The 22,500-nt window shown below is 38.9% G+C and overlaps 1 protein-coding gene across 1 annotated transcript in view; it reads left to right on the top strand.

Annotated features, from left to right (window-relative positions):
• The window catches only part of Dgkk (diacylglycerol kinase kappa), a 134,507-nt gene that overhangs the window by 34,892 nt on the left and 77,115 nt on the right, over positions 1–22,500 (top strand). Inside the window, exon 2 of the mRNA XM_034486088.2 lies at positions 22,279–22,389. Coding sequence (XP_034341979.1) covers positions 22,279–22,389 — 111 coding nt within the window. The remainder of the gene's footprint in view (positions 1–22,278; positions 22,390–22,500) is intronic.

Here is a 22,500-nt window from a genome sequence, read left to right as displayed (position 1 = left end):
CAGATAGAGTTTCCCTGTTAAATGGATGAAGGAATGACATTACATTGCAAGATTCCCTTTGCCATTCTCTTACTCTGACAACAAGAACAACCAAAGTTGTCCTGGGTTTTGCTGAATCTACTACCAAATAACACTGACAAATGTATTTTTCTAGGATTGCCTTGTAGTTTGACATTACAACAGAGCAAACCTGGCAGATCCAATATCTGATAAATTCTTTGATATCCAAGGGAAGAAATGGGGGAGGAGACAAGGTATCCTGTTTATGTAGTGATGATATTATATTTGCTCCCAGTAAGAGACAGGAGTTCTGACATTCTTTTGACAGCCTTAAGTTATCTATGTTCCTGAGACTCCTTTCACTAGATGATGCTCCTGGAACTAGTTATCCATTGGTAAAGGAGATAAAGCTGTAGCGTATGTAGCCTATGGCATGTTTGAGATATCATAGAGGAAGCTCATGGCAGAGCATGTCTCCAATCTTTGGAAATTATTAGACACGGTAGCTTAAAATTAGCATGTGAAAGGCTGAGGATGTAGCTTAGTTAGAGTGCTTGCTGAACACACAGGAAATCCACAGTATGAGTCATACCACTGTAGAATACTAGGCGTGGTGGTGTGCACCTGTAATTCCAGCACTCTGGAAGTAGAGGCAGAAGGATTCAAATTCAGCTTCAACTATGTACCATGATCAAGGCTAGCCTGGGCTACATGAGACACTGTCTCAAGAAAGGAAAAACAACACAATCATAAGGTGACATTTGAATTCAAGAATTTTGAAATTAGATTTATTTTAAAATGTTCATTTACTTGTATTGTAGTTACATAACTTATACTCCCCTCATCTCCCTCTAACCCCTCCCATGCCTCAAATTCATGGCCTCTTTTAAAAAATTATTGTTGGTGCATATACACACATTTATAAATGAAATAATATGTAACTAACCTTCTGAGTCCATTTAGTGTTGCGAATATACACATGTCTGCATGTGGATAGTCTGTGGTTCTTTGGATGGGAGGAATTATCAGCCCACATGACAGACCTTCACGAAATATCTTTATCTAGAATAGATAGAATAGCTGTAATAGATATACTACATAATATAATTTCAGGTAAATATAAAATAATGTGACTATGGCTTTTCAACCATCCTTAATGTTATTTATTCTCTTAATATTATTTCTCTTTGTTCCTCTGTATTTTCCTCCACAACTCAGTAAAAACCCCTGCCCTATTTTCCTTCTTTCCTCCCACACATCATCCAGGGATATTATGGTAGACAATGCTGCTTTTCAATGGTTCTATTTTCTGAGCCCAGAAGTGAGATGAATGGTTATAGATGGCTGTGTAGAGACAGAACTGTACCTGAGGAAAGTGTGATGTGAACCCAGCTTATGTGTTACCCTACAACAGGATCAGATTCCTGGCACAGATGACAAATAATGGGAAGCTGCCACTTACAGCCCACCCATGGGACAAGGGCAGCAAAAGGGGCAGCAATAGTTGAGTTCTCGCCACCACTCTACCCACCTGAATTAGTGCCATATGGCTACAAAACAATGACTACAACCCAAACAGCTGCTACGTGACGAGATGAGAGGCTTAGAGGATGAACACAGGCTTCTAGGACACAGCGCGGCTTTACTGTCCACTTGTAACAAGTGAAAGTATATGTGTCGGCTATTCTAGTCATGAGCTTTCAGAAACAGGATGCTATTTTGCATAATTAGTCACATCCAAATCGTTGTTCAAAAAAAAGGAAAGAAAAAGAAAACAGGTGTCAATGAGTAATGGACTAGGAGAGGCTTTTGAGGATGAGATTTGGTACTTAGCTCATCAGGGACACATTCTAACATGAAAAATTAGAAGTCTTTCAGAATCCTATCACAGAAGGCTAGTGAAGATATTTTCCATGATCTAAGATAGAAAAACTATAAGACTCAGCTCTGGGTCAAAATTAGTTCTACAGAGGGAGCCTTGATTTTCAGGGACGTTTGCCTTTTTTCTCAGTGCCCATTGCATTCTTTCTCAGAAGCAGCATAGAGTTTCTGCTCTCTGCCAAGTGCCATTTTCTATCTCTGGGCAAAGAGAGAGTAAGAGAGAGAGAGAGAGAGAGAGAGAGAGAGAGAGAGAGAGAGAGAGAGAGAGAGAGAGAAGAAGAAGAAGAAGAAGAAGAAGAAGAAGAAGAAGAAGAAGAAGAAGAAGGAGGAGGAGGGGGAGGAGGAGGAGGAGGAGGAGGAGGAGGAGGAGGAGGAGGAGGAAGAAGAAGAAGAAGAAGAAGAAGAAGAAGAAGAAGAAGAAGAAGAAGAAGAAGAAGAAGAAGAAGAAGAAGAAAGAAGAAGAAGAAGAAGAGGAGGAGGAGGAGAAAGAAGAGGAAGAGGAGGAAGAGGAGGAGGAGAAAACAAATGATCAAAGTATCTAGTCTTAGCTTTCTCATCAGGGTGTGCTAGTCCCATTACTACTGCGCCCTGCCTTAACAATTTTGGTGGTTTCCACCAGAGCAGGCATTCCCTCTACTGTTTGTATATTGCTGAGCCATTTCAGTATTTGATCACCTTCGAGAGGACCCTTCTCAGGTTTCCTTTGAGGAGGGGGAAAAGTAGAAGGTGTGGTGAAGGACAGTAGCCTTCAAACTGTTAGTAGTTCTGAGACTTTCACTTCATCTGTCTCCTCTCTGTACACTTCCTGGGCTACCGTCCTGAGGGATATATAGTTTTTTGTTTGTTTTTGTTTTTATGTTTTCTTTTGTTTGTTTTTTGTTTTGTTTTATGAAACCATGTTGTAATTCTCATTCTGAAACTTGGACTTCCTGCCCAGCACCTTCAGTGTACTGGTGAGCTCTATAGAGGGCAATGGTCATTCTTCTCGACACATTAAGCTGATGTGCGTTGCTATTAGGACCGATAACAGTGACCTCGGCCTTACTCTCCCCTGTTCTAAGATAAGGACTGAAGATTCACTATATGTATAGCTGCTACATAGTTCACTGTCATACCCTAACACTTTTTTTCTGAGCAGAGTACATACAGGAGCTATGTCCCAACCTTCCCTTCAACAGGTCTCTGCAGTTCCTGCGGGACAGCTAAGAGTATTATTCCTAGGGAATCCTGCAGGGGGAGTTCCAGGTCAGGGAGTAGGAGCCTTTAATTTCATCAAATTTGGTATGCCTTGGACTGTGACTCACACAACGCACCCGATCTTCTAAGTTACGACTGTAAAGGGAAGTTAGGAGTTCATCATGAGCTCCTTAGACTTAAGATTTTACAGACCCCAAATAGAGCAAAGTGAATCTATTTGGAAGGCGACTCTGTTTCTATGCACATTCAGAAAGATTTACCCCTTCTAACATGGTGCTCTTCCTACCAGCATGACTGTTTCTGTGTAGGAATTTAACATTGTATTCTTTTTTTTTTAAAGTCAAATCCTGTGAGGAACATTCTCAGGAGAATTAGTACAGCAATTTGCTGAGAAAATACATCCCACCTCCACATGTCCCTAAGCTTGCTCTGCTGGTTACCCAAAAAGTGGAGGGGGGCAATTCAAATTAAAACACTTTAGAGGTGCTCCCAGAAGATTAAATAGCCTGATTTAAGATCAGCTATTTAGAATGTAGGAAAAAGTATTGTGGCCATTGAACAGAGTAGAGATCTGGGAGATGAGGTTGAAGGAGATGAAGGAACTGTTTGGAAGACCGTCTTTCTTAAAAAGGATACAATCCTTGTTACATGCCTAAATTATCTTTCAATATTGAAGAACAACATATAAATAGTTCGTGGATTTGAGCTATCCAGGCTACAGACATTATTTATTTTGCATTTACCAAAGGGTCAAAGCTCTATCTTGATCCCACTAATAAGCTTCTTATAATATTTACCTGGAAATAAACTAAATAGACATAGTCTGTTGAGTACTTATTTTTATAACATCACAGCACTTCTCTGGGGGGTGGGGGGGAGAAGAATAATTTAAGCTCAGAAGTTTTTCAAAATTGAATATAGAAAATCAGCACCTCTGTCCCATCATCCATGAGAGAATTTCCCACCATATATCCAAGCAAGTCATTTGAACTCTTTGTCCTGAATGCAAGTGATTATTGTGAAAATACCAGGAATTAGCAGTTAAGTATTAGTACAGAACAAGGTACAGCATCAGAAAACCAGCTTTGCTGTAGCCTAGGTTGACCCTCAAGAGTTGGCTGATATAACTGGTTAATGCTTGGTAATACAGACTGGAATCTGGTTTTTTGTGTATAAAAACAATTTGAACTAGTCTTCCTCTGTGAGTTCCAGGTAGACTTCACATGTTTGTGACTTACAAAAGTAAATATGTTAAACACATGCTAGGAAGTAGTAGGATTGCGGCTCAATTGATGTAAAGGGAAATACCGTTTCTCCTAGAAGAAAAGAAAATTTAGATTTTTAAAAATTTCTGTTATGTAACCACATCCATTTCAAGGTGGGAATTCCAAAGACTTATATAACCTTGTAGTCATGTTTTCTTATTTAGTCTGCATAGAGGGCAGAATAATTTGAAGAAGATTTATAGCTTTCTGGGCTATTTGTCTTCTCCTCACACCAGGCATAATAAACAGCTTAATTATGTATTTCCATAAATTTCACCATAATGTATAGGAATTAATAATTATGTACAAGCATAATTAGAGCAGCAAGCTTGAGTTCTTCAAATTACGCCAGCTAGTTCATGTACATACACATGTATATACCTGCTCAGGAACATGTGTTCATGCATGCATATACACACATACAGATACATACAGATACACACACAGAGACACATACACATATGTACCCACATAAAAACTTCAAAAGATGTCAACAAAAGAAATAACTCTATGATGAATATTTCTTCAAAAGCATCATATATAAGTCTATGATGAATATTTCTTCAAAAGCACCATATAAACACCACACAACATTATGCTATGAAAAAGCATAATCTGTAAAAATAAAAATTATTAAAATAGACTTCATCAAAATATAGGCATTTTTCTTTCCTGTGAAACGCAGTTAAAAATGAAAACAAATTAGAAATTAGAAGAAAAGTATGTTAAAATTACATATACACAGAGAACTTGTGTCTATAGTCTATAAAGAACTCTAAAATCTCAACAACAACAAAAACAAATTTTCCAATAGAAAAAAAGGTCAAAAGACATAAACATTTCATCCAATGAGATTTATAGATGATAAATAAGCACAAAAGAGATGTGGGACATCATTAACTTTCAAGATGATGCATACAGTAAGATACCACTACATACTTATTAGACTATCAAAAATAGACAATAATGACAACATTACATACTGAGAACTATATAGAGAAGCAGTCTTTCTCACATATTGCTGGAGGAAATTTAGACTAATACAGCTACTCTGAAAAATAGTTTGGCAGATGATGGTAAAATTTACAACTTATCATGTGACCCAGCAAACACACTACTGGACACATCCTCCAGTGATTTAAGTATTTACTTTTATACAGAAATATGTGTGCAACTATCCATAGTGGCTTTGTTCATAATAGTTAAACACTAGAAACTGCCTGAATGTCCTTCTGTGGATGACTAGTTAAGCAAATTATGGTACGTCTGCACAATGGAATACTCTTGAACATAGCAACTTTAATGAGCCCCAAGTGTTAAAGGCCAGTTTCGAGAAGCTATATACTGAATGGTCCATTTCTGTTACAATAGGGAAATAAGTTCTAGAGATCTTGGTAGCTAATGGGTTAGGGAGGGAAGAAAGGGGCCAAAAAGAGTAAGCATGGCTATAAGCAGACAGCTTGAGGGAGTCTTGGAGTGATATGTCTTGGTATTTTGATGTGGTAACACTTACCCAAAACTACACACAGGATTAAATTCTATAAACACACACATATACACACACACCCCACATATGTGTATATTTACAACACTATATGGACTCAGAAGGTTATATTAACATATTTAGCAATTAGTTTATAAATGTGTGTATGTGCACCAATAATAATTTTTTTTAAATGGCCATGAGTGTGCAGCATGGAAGGGGTCTGAGGGAGATGGGGGTGTATACACGTACTAATGTTCATATAAGTGGTGAAATCTAAATAAGTTAGTGGACTCTATCAGTGTCAAACTCCTAGTTTTTATATTGTATTATAATTATACAAGACATACTGGGGTACCCAGTGAAGGATCAGTGCTCTATAGACATTTTGAACAATTTAAATGTTTTAACCCCAACAGTAACGTTTCTGGGCTCTGTGTGTTTTGCTTTTCATTCAGGACACAAGGATATATATATATATATATATATATATATATATCTTTGTATATAAAAATGAATTCCCGTATTACTCATTTCTGGTTAGTTTTATGCCTAAACTAAATATATAGTAATATATAAATGAAAATTAGGAGAGTTCATGACATAAAGACTTTGATGGAGGGGCATCAAAGAGAGCATATGGGCTACTACATTTGGTTTGGAGTGTCTTGGGAGATAGAATCATTGATATGCTGTGGGCAATAGACCCTAAAGTGACCTCCAGTGATCCTTACCTCTTCGTGTTTATGCCTTTGTATAATCCTTTCACCTTCAGAGTAATCTGAGTCTATGCCTCTATTTTTCTATTCAACAGATCATGGACTATCACTCCATTGATAATGTTGCTAGTAAGTAATCCAGGCAGACTATCCACTTAATTAGCCTTGTATAAATAACCATGAAATAAGTCAAGTTGGGGAAGCCATGTAGCAAGGAACTATGGGTAGCCTGGACAATGCAAGCAGGGCTTCCAGCATGTAATTGAATCCTTGGTGCAAAAGCCACAGGAAACTGAATTCTCCCAACAACCTGAGAGGGCTCAGATGTAAATAGTGTGACAGCCTCATCACCAATGAGACCTCAGTCATGCCAGGCATTTGATTGACAGTCTGACGAGTCCCTGAAGCAGATGACTCACTCAGGCTGGACTTCTAATGTACAGAAACTAGGAGATCAGAAATGAGAGTTACTTCTACGTTTGAAGTAACATGTTATTGAGACCTATACATCAATTCTCTGTAAAGTGGAATCCTACCTAGAGCAGAGGACAGAATCCATACAGACCTACTAAGTCTCCTTTCATCATTCTGAGAAAAAGCCAGGTCAAAAAAAGCACCTCCAACACTTTTTGGTGATCACGTCCTAACAAAAATGTCTTTTCTTTTTTCCATGGATGTAACTTGAGACCACAGTTAAATTGTAATGGAGAAGAAACAGGATGTTCAGGATCCTGTGTTAACAGGTTCTCAGTTGTGATATGACTAGTGATAATACATCTATACTTAACTTGTAAACCATCTGATACATTCATTGAAGTATGCTTGTGTGCGCTTGGGTGACTTTGTATTCAATTAAGAAAACAGATAGCATTCAACCTTATATGTTAGTACCCCCAACGTAAGCAGAGAGACTGTTGAAAGTTGACAAATGTCCACCTCACACATTGTGCCCTAAGTTGTTTATTTATGAAAAAAATTGTCTTGTGGCAGTGAAAATAAATGAAGTATTTTGTTTCAAAAGAGATTTTAAAAAGTCTCTCTGGGAGCTCCAGGAAGATTGGAATAATTGCTATACCCATAGATCGGTGCCAAGTTTCCATAACTTTATGCATAGTTCCTTGCAAAAAGATGTCAGTTTTGTCCTTAGAAGAAGGCCATGAGGGCTGTGGGCAGACAGTTTCCTTATAACCATTCTTTCTGTAATAAGCAGAGAAAGTTCATGAGCGTGAACTACACCTGTCTTCTCTGTGCTAATTCTCTATATTAAAATCATTGTTTTTGGCACCACTCTTTTATTAATATAGCAAAATCTTAATTGTGCCTGGAAAAAGTAAGAGCAAAGTAGATTTAACAGTTCTTTCATTGGCAGCCATAATAAAACAATGCAAACTTTAAAAAGGAATAAGGTTAGAGATTTCACTCAACAGTAGAGAATTTGCCTCTCATGCAAGTGATCCTGGATTCAAATCCTAGTACTGGAAAAGAAGAAATTAGAAATGAAAAAAAAAAAAAACCTGTTTGTAAGGAATAGCTTACGCATGTTGTCATCCCATATTGCTGTGAGTAAGTAGATGGAATTTTGAAGGTGTAGCTCACTCCTGCTCTCTTAAGACTTTCAAATCTATACAAATAAAATAAGAACATGCACTTGCCATTTCTCGGTGTTAAAACTGTACATTTAGATTTCCCTATAGCACATGACTGACAAAGAAGAATAAGAAAGAATTTGGGGCCTGGGCACAAGCTCAGTGGTAGCGCACCTGCTGATCATACACAGGGTCCTTGCTTCCACTGCTAGCACTGCAAAGAAAACAAAACAAAATAACATTTCTGACAATTGGTTTAGTACAGAAGTTGTTACGTAGTTGCAGGCTTCTAGGATCAGTCCAACAACATCACAGTTAAAAACCTTCCTCTTCAAAACGTTTTCTGTGTGATAAGATAGTCCTTGTGACGTCTGCCCTTCCTGCATTTAACTAGTTTTAACTTTTCAAGGTTAGACTTTAAAGCATCTCTTCCCATATAATTGGCCAGGAATCAGAATATAGCGTGAGTACAATTTCTGCTAGGAAAATTGGTGGTGTCTCAGCCAGGGCAGATTATACCAGTTCCTGAGTCTGTTTCCCCTAGCTTATGGGGTAAAAGGAATACAATAGAGGAGGATGTTTTCAAATCAACCAGCCTTTCAGGTCTTTGACAATTTTCTTTTTGTTTTAATACAAACATGAGAGAGCATTATATTTGAAATGTTATGTTCTGAGTTTTAAAAGACACAAACACTCATGTTCATCACTAACCGTTCTAATGTGGCTTTCTCAAACCTAACATTCCTTTCAACTTGCCTTTGTTATTTGTACCTAAATAGATGTTCTCTGGATGCTCGAGGCTCTCCTCATGCCTCTCAGCAGATAAAGGTCTTGATGAAGACAGCAAGCAGAAATTCTTTTGCAGACTTCAATTTAAGTTCTCTGTTTGTTGTCTTTGTTTCCATTTCCAGTGATCCTTGTTCTTTTACTTAAGAAAAATAATCACAGAAGAATCCCAAAGCACTGCAGTTTCTGCCTTACTATAGACCCAATGATCTTATACTGTTCATATGTAAGTATACATTCCCAAATTAGGATGAAACACTGATACCGAATGGAGCCACAATATCCTACATTTGTGTTCTAATTCCAGCTCCAAAAGTCTTACCATCGCAATCCCAGGAAGAACAGGGAAGCACATAGTACATTTCTACTCCCTCACTCTGTAATTTCGTGTCTTATCCTCATCCTTATTAGCATGGAATGTTAGTTATTATACTTGATTTCAGCGGCCAAGCGTGGTGAGGTTTATAAGCTAGATGGCTTTCTCAAGGACGCACACCTAATACTGTGACAGAAGCAGAGTTTCAAATCCTGACTTATCTGAGTTCAAAAATCTCTATTCCTTTTTACTATACCTAAATTTGTTTTGCCTAAATATAAGTGACTGGGTATATAAAAACACTCACGTGTCTCCTGCAACTGCAATGGCTTTTAAGAGTCAGTTGGTAAGAACTGGATTCCTAGACACTTGAAAATACTTTTTTCATTGTCTTCTCTGGATATGATTTTTTCCCCACTCAATTTGACTTTACAAACATTCATCAAGTGTCTCCTTTGGGTAAGTTGTGGCGTTGTGGGTACTATTCCTGTCAGACATAACTCAGCTATACCCTACAGTGTGATTTGCCAAGAGAATTGCATGCTGATTTTGTCTTCTGGACCTGCTACATTTTGACATAATTTGTGTCCTGGGACGAGGGGCAATCCATGAAGTCTTAAATTTGGTAGGAAGGCATTTTCTGTAATATTTTTTCCTGTTATATTTTGGCTTCCCTTGATAAATCAAATGCCAAATTTCCTTGCAAGGAGATGGCAGCTTGGGGAAGTGCTATAATTTGTTTAGATTGTATGTTACTCCGAGCATCAAACTCCATGACAAATGAGCCCTTCACACTAATCTCTTAGAGCTCCTTAAACTATCCACTCTCTCACCCACAACCGTTCTTCAGTTTTCATCAGAGAGGCATTGGGTATGGCATGTAATACATAGACATTCTTGTAGGCTTTGTAAGCAGGCAGGCCTGAGTATATACTCATCACTGGTCAAAACTGTGTATGATCTTAGAGAAGTGAATCCACCATTCTGTGAGCTTCCATGACTTGTCTGTAATATAAGGGGATAGTTCTACTCCCAGCGCTGCTGTTTAAGCACTAATGAATACAAAGTACCCAGCAAGATATTTCCGAAAAGATGTAGATGTCAGATGTTCATTTGGTGAGAACATTACTCTTACTTACATGAATAGATAAACAGGGCAATAAAGGCACAGCTGAGTCTCTATGTCTCCATGCTTCAGGTTTTTTCTGTGCACATTGTCATTAGTGAATTTGTCTCCTTTCTTAAGCTCCGTTTGTAAGTCTTGTTCCCAATTAAAGGAGAAGTCCTTCTCCCTCCCCTAGGATAAAACTGCCAACTGTTTATTTTGTGCGTGAGCAAGATTCAAGACCAATTGTTTTCAGATTGCAGCTGATAACAGTTCTTTTCCCATTTAGTGGCTGCTGCTTTGGCCCTGGTTACTCAAAACAGGGAGCCACACACATTGATTAGGGTATAATCTAAAAGCCAACCAAAGAGTGGTATAGAGATTATTCCAGGACCAATAGGAATCCTATGCATCATTGAGAAGGGGTGGGGGATGAACAGCTATTGTTTTCTGCAAGTCTGTGTTTGCTGTCACCCCCAGCTAAACCTACCATGTAATAGAAATGTCTATTCTTGTTTCTTATCTTGGCTTCTTCCCTCCCATTCCAGAACTAGTGATCTAGTTCTACTGACATCTCTCTCTCCCCCCCTTCCTCTTTCCTCCTTTAGTTTTTCTACTTTTCTGATCACCCTGCACCCCCCTTGTGGATAAGCTATCATAAAAATAGCATAAAATTCAAATGGTAGTCAGCCTTACTTTAAGTAAGCCTGGCCAGTGGGTATTTGATTACTGTAGTCATTAGGCATTTAGGAACAGCCTTGATCTTTTAAATACAGCCTGGCTAAAGAGGGGTGGGGTGGTTTTGCAAGGTGTTTGCCCACAGGGAGACGTTTTTTTTATAAAGTTGCAGATCTGGACACAGTGTTTCATAGTGAGAAAAGAGTCATGCTGTGAGAAGTGGCTCCTGGGATGGGGGGGCAGAGTAAGACAAACACTCTAATGTTTTTCAGTAAGATCCTTATGGGATGTTTTTGTGCATCAGGTACGTGACCAAGTTACTTTTTAAAACATTATGAGGAGTCATGCAAATCAGAGAAGAGTGTCCCGCTGGGTGCAATGTGGCATTACTTTCATTAACCAAGAGGATGTCTGCCAGTTGCCCATTTAATTACCTCATACTTCTGACCAGCAGTGATGGCCGAGAAATATATTACAGACTGGCGAGAAAGTAGAAATCCGCATTTGTTCTACAAATTGTATCAACCATAGAAAGTATAAAATATGGAGATGAAGTAAAGAGAAACCTGGAGCACTTGGTCCAGTGACCCTGTGTATGTCACTTCCATGAATCACACTCATTCACTAACAAAAGCCAATCGTCTCTCTTGCCTTTATTGTCCCTTAAACTTGACTTCAGAGTCAAAGATCTTCATGATCAGCCTATAAAACATTATAGAAATTAAGTGATTACTTAATTACTTTGGCTTTTAATATTAAAAGCAAAGGCAACACAAAGCCAACAAGCTTTGATTTATACCAACAATTCTTCTATCAATTGACTTCAGTTATGGTATCATTTCTAAATAGCAATCTAGACATTTTTCTTCCCCTGAGGAAGTAACTGGTCATTCATGAGGGCTTTAGCTTTTCCATTTATTAATCCATTAGAGAAATCACTTCATCTTTCCAAAACTCGCATTTCGATCTATAAAGTAGAATTATCATAATATCTATTTTTAGAATTGTTTTCAAGGTCAAAAAAGATAACTCATACAATATTATTAACAAAATCTCTTTTTTTCATAGTAAGCACTCAGCAAAAACCAACAGTCCTTATTATTGCTCTGCTCTTGTATTTGGTACCCCCTGAAGCTTGAGACTGGCAGCTTGGCTTTCTTTTCTTTTTTTTTTTTAACCCAGAGACTTTGCTTTTGCTACCTAATCAGTAATTTATCTGGAGTCAAGGCTCATAACAATTTTTCCTTGACACATTTATAATCATTGCTGTCTCCTCCCTTTCTGCTCCAGGTTTAGTGATCTGTCAAACTGCTAAACTGTCGGTAAGACAATTTCATTCAAGCAGGGATGGTCTTCTTTAAGACAGCAAGACTTTCCACAGCCTTCAGGATTGAATGGAATATACTTCATCCGTGTATATTCATCAGGCACCATACTCCAAGATGACCTTACCCTTGAGCTGCCCTTTGACTTTGTTCTACTCTCACCCAAATTGATGAGGTAGAACAAAGCATTCCCTCATAATTGAGTCTCTATCCATTCTTCCCTCTTTCCTCAATCCTCCCCTCCCTTCCTCTCTTCTTCCTTTCCTTCCTCTTCCTCCTCCTCCCATTTTAGACACCCACACACTAGACACACTAGTGAATTCACATAATCTTTCCCAGACCACCATTGATTGCTACGAGAAGCAGGTAGATTCAAACTGGTTTAGCACTGGATTCTGTCTACCTTGTTCATAATGATTCTCAATGCCACACCTTAAGGCTAAGAAAAATCTTGAAATGCAAGCGTACCCTCTACATTATCTAACCACTTTATCATAGGACAACCTGTCAGTTGAGTAGGTGCATGAGACCAATTCAGCAATAAGGCAATCTTCCTAAGTCTGAAGTAAGATTTTACTTCCCAAGGACGTGTGGTTAGCTGGTAGGGACTTACAACCTGCACAGCTGAGAGACATTTAAAGCCATGATTGGATAAATGAGAGCCCAGAAAGAACACAAGTTGGATTCTCAGTGTTATGTTGTTTGAGATAGTTTTAACCAGATGAACCACGTATTCGAAAGGCTTCTTTTTGGTGGTAGGTTGAAAGCATATCTAAATACCTCTAAAGGCCAAAGTCTCCAGATTTAGAAGCTCCTAATTGGTCTACTATGTTACTGCAAGGTGAAAAATGAAAATATGTAAAAAATTGGGATTATGACATTTTAGTTACCTCACCAAGGGACTGATTTTTTTCTTCTGTTCGTGAACTCGTTCGTAGAACATGATTAGAATTTTTTAAGAAATTTAACCTTGCAAGGATTGCTGGTCCATTCTTTTTTCCTTTGAATAGAAAAAGAAGTGAATCCTTCTTAGGTGATCCTCAAGTTGGATCTGAAATTCCAATTGTGTCCTGATGACTATAACATAGATGTTTTGAGAGTCAAACAGATCATAGTTCAAATTCTAGCTCTGATACCTACTCTGACTGAGGACTACTCACTTAACTTCCTTAAGTCTCAACTACTCTGTTTCTTTCATGAGACTCTCTCTGTAAGACCTGAAGGCAAATAATGTAAGGGAAACAAAGGGGGAAATCGGTGCTTGTTAGCTAGACTTCACTTCTGTGGATGGGAATGGTTGATCTGAAGCTTAGAAAAGAAATTGTCATTCCTACTGCTTCATATGAGAACTGTCGGGTGAGCGCCAATAGAGCCCACTGGTCTTAGGAGACATGGTTAAAATAAAAAGGCCATATGGTTTGCTATTAGCAAGTTACGGTTAGAAAAGTGTGGGCAAAGAGTCCTGAGAGAAGGAACACGTGAGAAACTGTATCTTTGAAAGGTAAGATGATGAAGGCAAAACCAGTTACAAGCAGATATTGCTTTGTCATCCTGTATAAGTTTATGATACCAGAGAAGTAAATTGGTATTCTGGCCTCTGTGATCCTGGAGAAGTTGAAGACCAAGATCTAAAATACTCTGATATTTTTTTTGTAGGGAATTTGTATGACCCCAGAACCTCCTTTTCAGGGACCATGCACTGTGGCCACACCAAGGCTCTCTCACTAAACTTTCATGGATATTATTGCTTTTTCATCTTGTCTAATTCTAAACTTTTAGCTTCTCCACAGCTTAAAAATCATCTTCCTCTTCCCAATGGTAATCTTTAATCTTCTGTGTGTTTGTAGAAAAAAGCCAACCTTCTGCAGGAAGCTATTTTTCAACACAAACTCCTGTACCTCTAACCCAGTTCTCCCTCTCAATAACATTCTCCAGGTCAAGCCCCTCTTGCTAGTCTTCTCTCATTTGTTCCCATAGTTCCCCTTGAGTCATTGAACTCTGCTCATATTCCAGGAAAGACTGATACTGCAGAGCAGATGCAATAGCTGTGCTTACAGGAAACTCTCATTTACCTGAGGCAAGTTGCTAAGGAGCCCCAATCCCACTGAAATGAGATGCCCTAAAGTCCAGGCCAGGTTCTCCCATTAATTTACTATTTGATTTAGCTTTCTGCAGCCCCACTCAGATCCTGATTTTCATCACCTCCAACAGTGTAGGAAGGGCTAAAAGTGTCTGCTGCTTAGCTAGGAAAGTTAAAAGGCAGTTTTGTGGTGAGAGCCCAGACTTTGAACTCTATAGGCCAGAGCTCACATCTCAGTCCTGTCAACAAACCCATGATGTACTTGACTCTACTTACCCATAGTAAGATGGCTTATTCAGGGATGCAAGGGACTCTACACAAAACAATCATTAACACTTGTATGTAGGTCTGGGGGTTCTGCTGATCTCTTTACTGTTTCCAGTTGTTGCTAGAACCAAACCAATTACCAAAAGCCAAGTCACTGCCTTCTGTACTTGTCAACCAGGGCCAAGATTGTTTACCTCCTCCTGACCCCTTAAGCAATTAGTAGTTTTTATCCTTCTTAGAAAACTCCAGTAATTAAAAAGAAACAAAAGAAAGTGTGTGTGTGTGTGTGTGTGTGTGTGTGTGTGTGTGAAAGAGAGAGAGAGAGGTGAGAGAGAGAGAGAGAAAGAGAGATTCAAGAAGACCCAGACTTATAAGCTAAGCTTTCCCTTAATACTGTTCCTTTTACTGGATTTCTTGGTCCCCAGTTTTTAGTTACCCAAAAAGGTCTAAGTGTTTTGGCTTTAAGATCTCAGTGGATTCATTTTATGGTGCCAATCCTGGATATTCATCTTACCAATGTTCACATGTCAGGGAATGACACTTCTATACGGAGAATTATTTAAATGTGGTTTAATGGAATAAGACCTGAAACCACTGTCCATCAATAGTAAACCATATGAAGAAATCACATTCTATCTATGCAAGAACATGTTCTATCCTTGTACAAAGGAACAAGGATGCTATGCATATATCAAGCTTGTAAGGTCTCTCTCAAGTATTAAACTGAGAAAGCCAAGAAACATTGCACATAGAACACTGAATTGTACCAAGAACAAGAATAGATGTGTATCATGCATTTGCATATGTTTAATGAAACATCTTTGCAGTGATATGTTAAAATTCTTACCTGTTTAGGAAACTAAATTAATATAACACTGCCGTACACTTTCCTGTGTTCTACTGGCAGATACTAGAAACCTGGATGATCCTCAATATTTCTTCCTTAGCATAAAATGCAGTAGAAGTATATTCCTATAGTCATATTAGTATGACCAACAGATCTTAGTTTGTCTCTGGGTACCCTGAATTTGGTGCTGCAACTTCTGGACAAACCGTGGAGTACTTCTCCCTATTTCTCATCCTTCTGCTGTATCTCTGTGCCAGCCATGGCTTTGAGATCTCAAAGTTGGTATGAATAGAACTATAACCTCAACCCCAGCCCCAGCTCCACAATTCATAGGGGACAAGGGACTCTGAGTGGCAGATATATGCTCTGCAGGGTATCCTCATCTAACTGACAAGGAAATTGAGGCTCAGAGAGGTTAAGTGATTTGCCCAAGGTCACACAGCTAGTAAGTGCTGGAGCCAGTCTGTCTGACTCCTGCCACGTCAACAAGACACTGGGGAATGTAAGGCTTTCAGAGAAACAGTGGGTCTGGCCTTCTTTAAAGCCGAAAGCACCCACCCAGAGTTGCATTTTAACTAAATCAAACAGTGTTGCTCTGAATCAACTTTGTCAGGCCCGTGTTGAGAAGCGGATTTCTTCCTATTACCTCCACCCCCAAAGCAAAGAGAATAGATGTTCTGGGTTTGGAGACCGAAGAAGCCATATACAGAAAGCTAGTCTCTGAAGCTGAACTCACAGTGAGAGTCCAGTTCTTATTCGGGGAGTGATCATCCCTCAACTCAGCCCAGCCTCCTCCACAAGAGCAGTACGAGCAAATAAAACAGAAGAGTAGCTAGCTACTTACACAGGTACGGGTGCATGTGGTGCTGTTTGCCTACTGTTTGATTGGGTACGTACGCAATTCAATTTGGCTGTGTAATAAGGGCTCATTTTACTGGGATAATGGTGAGTGATTCCCCCAGAGCCTCACAAGCCACAGAAAAAGAGACACTGGCAGATATCAGAGGCTTTGGGGACTTGGGAGGAAGATAAGAAAAGGTCAAGGCCACAGCTGCGCTTGCGCGTTCCTCAATTAAGCAAAAGGCAGGACTTAATTACCTGTAGGCAATCGGGATCCCATTGAGGTATTTCAAATGTTTTATAAATGTGGAGCAAAAGAAATGCTTTCCATTGGTACTGGCAATTAATTTCTATGTGCTGAGTCTTTGAAAGTATGGGAAAGAAAAATCCCCTGTGCTTGGGTGTGAGAGTAATGGATTTAAAGACTTGTTTATCAGGCAGGATCCCAAACGAAATGAAGCAAAGTCTCCCATTCCGATGGCCGTTTCTGCAAGACTGCCACAGTTTTAACTAACATTTTGTAGGAACACTGTACAGGAGCCCTTCCTACCTGAGCATTGAGTCCTGTACTTCTGGGATTTGAATGAAACTTCTGTATCTGCGGTGATTGAATCTTAGGACTATAGATGGATTAACAACCCAAATCATTCCCACTACAGCACAGTCTGCCTTGAGTTATTTGGGTTTTAATATTACAACTGGCAGGAAAGACTAGGAGGCCAGTCTGCAGTGTCTTTCGGGTTAAGAAGCATCAGAGGGTGGATGGTATGGCGTTTCAGTAAAGAGTCTAAGGACTTCTTTAACCCTAACTTCTGCCTACTTGGTACAAAACAAATATTCACAACAGAAATGTGACAGATAAGATAAGGAGGATTTTGAGTATGGTCCATTTAATGAAATTGATGGTGTGCCTGTAAATGTGGCCACCAAGCAGATTTTACTACCTAGTGCCCCATTCGTAGGTGCCTTTTATAAGAACCTTACAAATTTGTTCTTCTGACAAAAATTTCAGCCCCAGTATTCTGTAGCTCTCTAAAGTGCAAATTAGAGTGCCATTTAAGAGAGAAGCTGTCAAATTATTTGATGATATCTAAAGAGGAAAATATCTAGGAAGATCGTTTAAAGAAACTGTGGGAAATTATTTTCAACAACAACAACAACCAAAAACAACAAAGAAACTAAGTTTATGGATTTTCCCGTATAGGACAGATTCACGCTAGAAAATGCTACATAAATGTGAATTCTAATTAGTTTTTCAGTCACCCTTGGACTGTTATTTTTTTTAAAAAAGCAGAACTTCCTTCATGCTCACCACAGTACATTATGTCTCTAGAATGATAAGGATGGCTAGTTGCCCCTGGGAGGAGGGAGAAGCTCATTAGCTCAGTTCTCCTAATGACTGTTCAGAGCTGTACGCAGAACACAATCTAACTCTTAGCTATCTGTGGTCTTTTAGGATAAGGTTTAGTGGGGGGGTTGGGTGGGACTCGGCTTCCCTCTGTTGTATACATACTAATTAACCAGGCATTCTCACTTTCCTTGTCAGAGGGAGAAAAAGCAGAGTCCACCAACTTTTTTGTAATTGCAGGTTGAGAAAAGTAGTGGAGCATGTCCAAGCCTTCAGATTTGCTATCTGGAAATTGGAGACAATACAGTGCATGGCTGCACAGAGAGGGCACTGAGATGCGTGGTCTGCAAACACCCGTGGCTCAAAAGTGCTGGGAAGTTCTCCTGGGAGCTCACCCCTTCCTAACCTTTATCTGAAGGATTTGCTGCCTTTGTTTGCTTCTTTCAGTTTCCCCAGCAGACCTTTGTTCAGTTTGATAGGAGGGAAAAGTTGTTTAAGGCACGTAGCTCACAGACTTGTAGAAATCTCCTGAAATTTGCTTCTATCTGTTCAATCGATCATCCAGAGGCTGCTTTTTAAATAAATAAATAAATAAATAAATAAATAAATAAGGGGAAGGACTGAAGGATCTGAAGGGGATTACAACCCCATAGGAAAAACAATGTAAACCAATCAGATCCTCCAGAGCTCCCAGGGACAAAACCACCAACCAAAGAGTACACATGGAGGGACCCATGGCTCCAGCTGCATATGTAGCAGAGGATGGCCTTGTCCAGCATCAATGGGAGGAGAGGCCCTTGGTCCTGTAAAGGCTTGATGCCCCAGTGTAGGAAAATTTGAGGGTGGGGAGGCAGGAGTGGGTGAGTGGGGGGGGAGCACCCTTGTAGAAGCAGAGGGAGGAGGATGGGATAGGGGGTTTCCCCGTTGGGGGGGGGACCAGGAAAGGGAATAACATTTGAAATGTAAACAAATAAAATGATCAATACAAATAAATAAATAAATAAATAAATAACAGTTTGTTCAAAAACAATGATTGGGTTAGTAAGTTACATTTCTCTAAGGGGAACAGAGTTTAGAAAGGCACTTTTAGTTCTTACATATCCAGGTTTGAGTATTCATGGATGTCCAAGAGTTGATGATATAGAGCCTGTATTTAGACAGTAAGAAATCCTTATTGAGTCATTATCCCTACTATACACAAATTACATTAGCATTATCTGCCTCCAACATGGTATGTGTCTTACATGAATAGACTTCTTATACATGAACTCTAAACTTACTGTAACCTCCTCAGAAGTGATAGCAGTTGTAATTCAGAACTTGCAAACTCTGCCTGGCAGCTAGCCATAGCTTGCAAACTATTTTCTTTGCCTTCAAAAGCTTTTTCCCCCACTAGCTGCTCACATTGAAAAACTGCAAGACATCATATAATAAACCAAGACTTGCCATTATGGATAAAGCTTCTACAGACATTTGTGTGCAAATTTTTGCAGCGATTTAAGTTTTCAGCATATTAGGTATGTTCCAAGGATTGCGACTGCTGGATCACACATTGAGTTTGCAAGAAACTGACAAACTGTCTTTCAAATTGCCTATAGCATTTTGCATTTCTAACAAAAATGAATGACAGTTTTTTATTACAGCACATCCTAAATACCATTCCATGCTACTAGTATTTTGGATTTTAGCCTTTCTGGTTCTTATGTAGTGTATGTATATCTAAAATTATAAAGTTATTTTCTTGATGCTGGCTATAGGGTTGCAATAAACATCTTAGCTTATAATTCATTTCTGATTTATGATTACTTGCAGTGACATACAGAAAACTTTACTCCTACATAGGCTTGCTACCTCTAATGTCCCCTTAATCGTGGAGTTTGACTTAGGTCTCTGGACTTGGGGTTGGATGTTGGATTATTAAGAGTGGATTAAGGTAAAGAGATGGCTCAACAGTTAAGGGCACTTTATGCTCTTTCAGAGGAGCCAGATCCCGTTCCCAGTACTAACAGAGGCCCTGGAATAACCACTGTACTCAGGATGATTTTCTGAGCAAAAAGGATATTGTCTAGGGATAGATAAAATAGAAATTTGAGAACGATAGTTATTTTTTCTTCTTGCTTATACGAATATCACAAAATAGCTGGCAAATGCCTAAGCTAAAATATGAAGTGTCTGGACATATTATATGCCCAGGTTACGTTGTGAACCATCTTAGTTTAATGGCACATTTTAATAAAAGCATAGGTGCTTTTCAGAAAAGAAAGTAAATATTTAGATATTTGGTAATCTGAGTTACAGGTCTTTAAGCTGAAAAACACGGGGGAAGAGGAAATAGCCAATAGATTTGCAGCATCAGATGTAAATTCCCTGGTATGTGTGTAACAGGCCTTGAGTCTAATCAAAAAGTAGTTCATTAGTTTTGTAACATTAATTCTACTACTGCACCGGTGAACGTATCTTGCCATGTAGGTCAATATAATAGCTGGCAGAATGGCTAGATTACACAGTCTATGTCTTTTTCTCTCCAGCAGCTTTTATTACTCCATCTTACACTACCTAAACTTGAAAGCAGTGAGTGAGTGTGTGTTTCCTGGTCACTTAAGGTTGATTTCTCTCTATCATGCATCCAAAGTGAATGATCTTACCGACAATTTATGGTGGTCAATCACCAAGTTTTCAGTTAGCAGCCCAGGTCTTCTAGGAGCATCATTGTCATGCAGGACACTTCCTGCCTGATCTCCTTTTTGATATTATGTATTTAATTAACTTATAAATTAGTGAATTTCTGTAAAGTTTCTACACATATCCTTAGTTTGAACCATGCTGTGCTGTCTCTTATCAGCAAGTCCTCTGTCCACACTTAAACCTTGAACCTTAGGAAATCTCCCCTCTCCTTTCATGTTGCCTGTGTTCTACTAACTCCTCTAGTTCGACTAACTACAACTTTTGCTGGCATTTGAAGAGTATAGATTTCCACATAGCTTTTCTGTATCACCTTCATTTTAGTTTAGCCTTCTACAACCTCATCACCTTCCTATCCTCTACTCACTTGGTGCTCGAACCCCCTTCATTTCCTGTATTCTCTGGCTCTACTTTCATTTCCTATCTCCTTCCCCTTAATACATCTGCTCACAGTGGCCTGTTTCTAGTTACCAGGACAAATTGGCTTCTATTAATATTTTAAATTCACATATAAAATAATGGATTTCATTATGATATTTCTACTCATATATGTCATTATACTTTATTCTTATTCATTCTGCCCCATTTTTAGCTCTGCTTTTCCTATTAATGAATTGATTGTGGTGCTGGGGGTTGAGCATAAGAACTCATGCATGTGATACAAACACTGTAGCACTGAGCAATATACCCTCCCAATACTTACTTAGAGTCCCACATTCAATTGTTTGGTGTAGTCAGATATTCCATCTGAAGGTGGCAGCTGCTACCAGGTTCTAGCTAAGTGTTCCTATGCAAGAACATAGACCTGCTTTTGCTGGCTATTCTGCTTTTTTTTTTTTTAAAGTAAATAAAAGATATAAGTAACTGCATTTTTTTCTGGAAACACAAACCTTTAAAACATTATCAATTAATTTAAACTTTTAAGATGCACTAGCTAGGCTAAATAAAACACTTCACTAGCCATTTAGTAGTAAATTCTAATTTGCTATTAAAGGCATTCAATAGTAAGCTAGATTATGGAGACTTTACAGTAAAAAGGGGGGGTTGATTTGGTGAATTAAATGTCTCACTCTTTGATCAATAAGTATAGGTTTGGTTCCAGATTAGTGTGTGTGTGAGTACTTATGGCAGTCTTTATGTTTGTTTTCTATAACATAACCAAGCATGTCTCCCGTGGCAAAAATGATAAGTGGTCCCTGTATCCGGTAGGATCTGTGTGTTGAGCAATAACTGGAAAATCTTTGGCCAGATCATGTGCTAAATAAAGAAAGCAATCAGAAGGTCATTGTCTTTTGGAGTCCTTTTTATGCTTGCTCCGTCACCAGTTCATGAATCCCCAGAAGGCCTTGATAAGGAATTTATATTTGGTTCTAAAAATATTAGGAAGCTATTGGAGGCTTGTGAGCAGTGGAGAGACATAATCCAACTTAATATTCTAGGAAGAATCTCCTAAAAGAGCCGATTGGAAGGTTCTGTCTCTGACCTTAATCGTTTAGGAAAATTAGCCTTTATTGAACTTTTTAGCCTTTTCCACGGCCACCCGCTCTTTCTCGGGATTGTCATTTTTCTCTTTATGTATACATGCTTTTCTTTCTACCCTGCCCACAAATGGAAATGTCTTCCATAGCTTTCGAGCAATATATCCTAAGAAAATCGAAGGATATGCCATTATGAGTGTTTTATAGAAAGGAAACCAATGCCTTTTCTGGTGGAACTAATTTCCTTGTGTTCTTGCCTGGCCTACAGGCTATTATTCATCAGCCATGTAGGAGAGATGGACTTTTCCAGATAGGTAATTTTCTCACCTGAGAGAACAAATCAACGACCTCACAAGTTCATCTAACCAACCTACTGCTCTGCTTCTGTCTTTCAGAAAATACTGAAGGAAGGACCCCTGCTGAAGAACTGTAACTCGTTCAAAAGATGGAAGCTTAGATACTGTCTGATTCAAGGACAGAAGCTCCTCTTTGCACACCACCCCTCGGTAATTATAGAACCCTTTCATCTATGCTATAATGGGTGGGGGTCAAGGAATGGGTGGGTGTAGAGGAGACCACCATTAGAGTAGAAGTTAAAACCATCTAGTTTTCTTTTA

This window comes from Arvicanthis niloticus, chromosome X, assembly GCF_011762505.2.
Source record: "Arvicanthis niloticus isolate mArvNil1 chromosome X, mArvNil1.pat.X, whole genome shotgun sequence".
NCBI classification, from domain to species: domain Eukaryota; kingdom Metazoa; phylum Chordata; class Mammalia; order Rodentia; family Muridae; genus Arvicanthis; species Arvicanthis niloticus.
The sequence above is the reverse complement of the archived record's forward strand: the minus strand, read 5'-3'. Positions and strand labels throughout refer to the sequence as shown.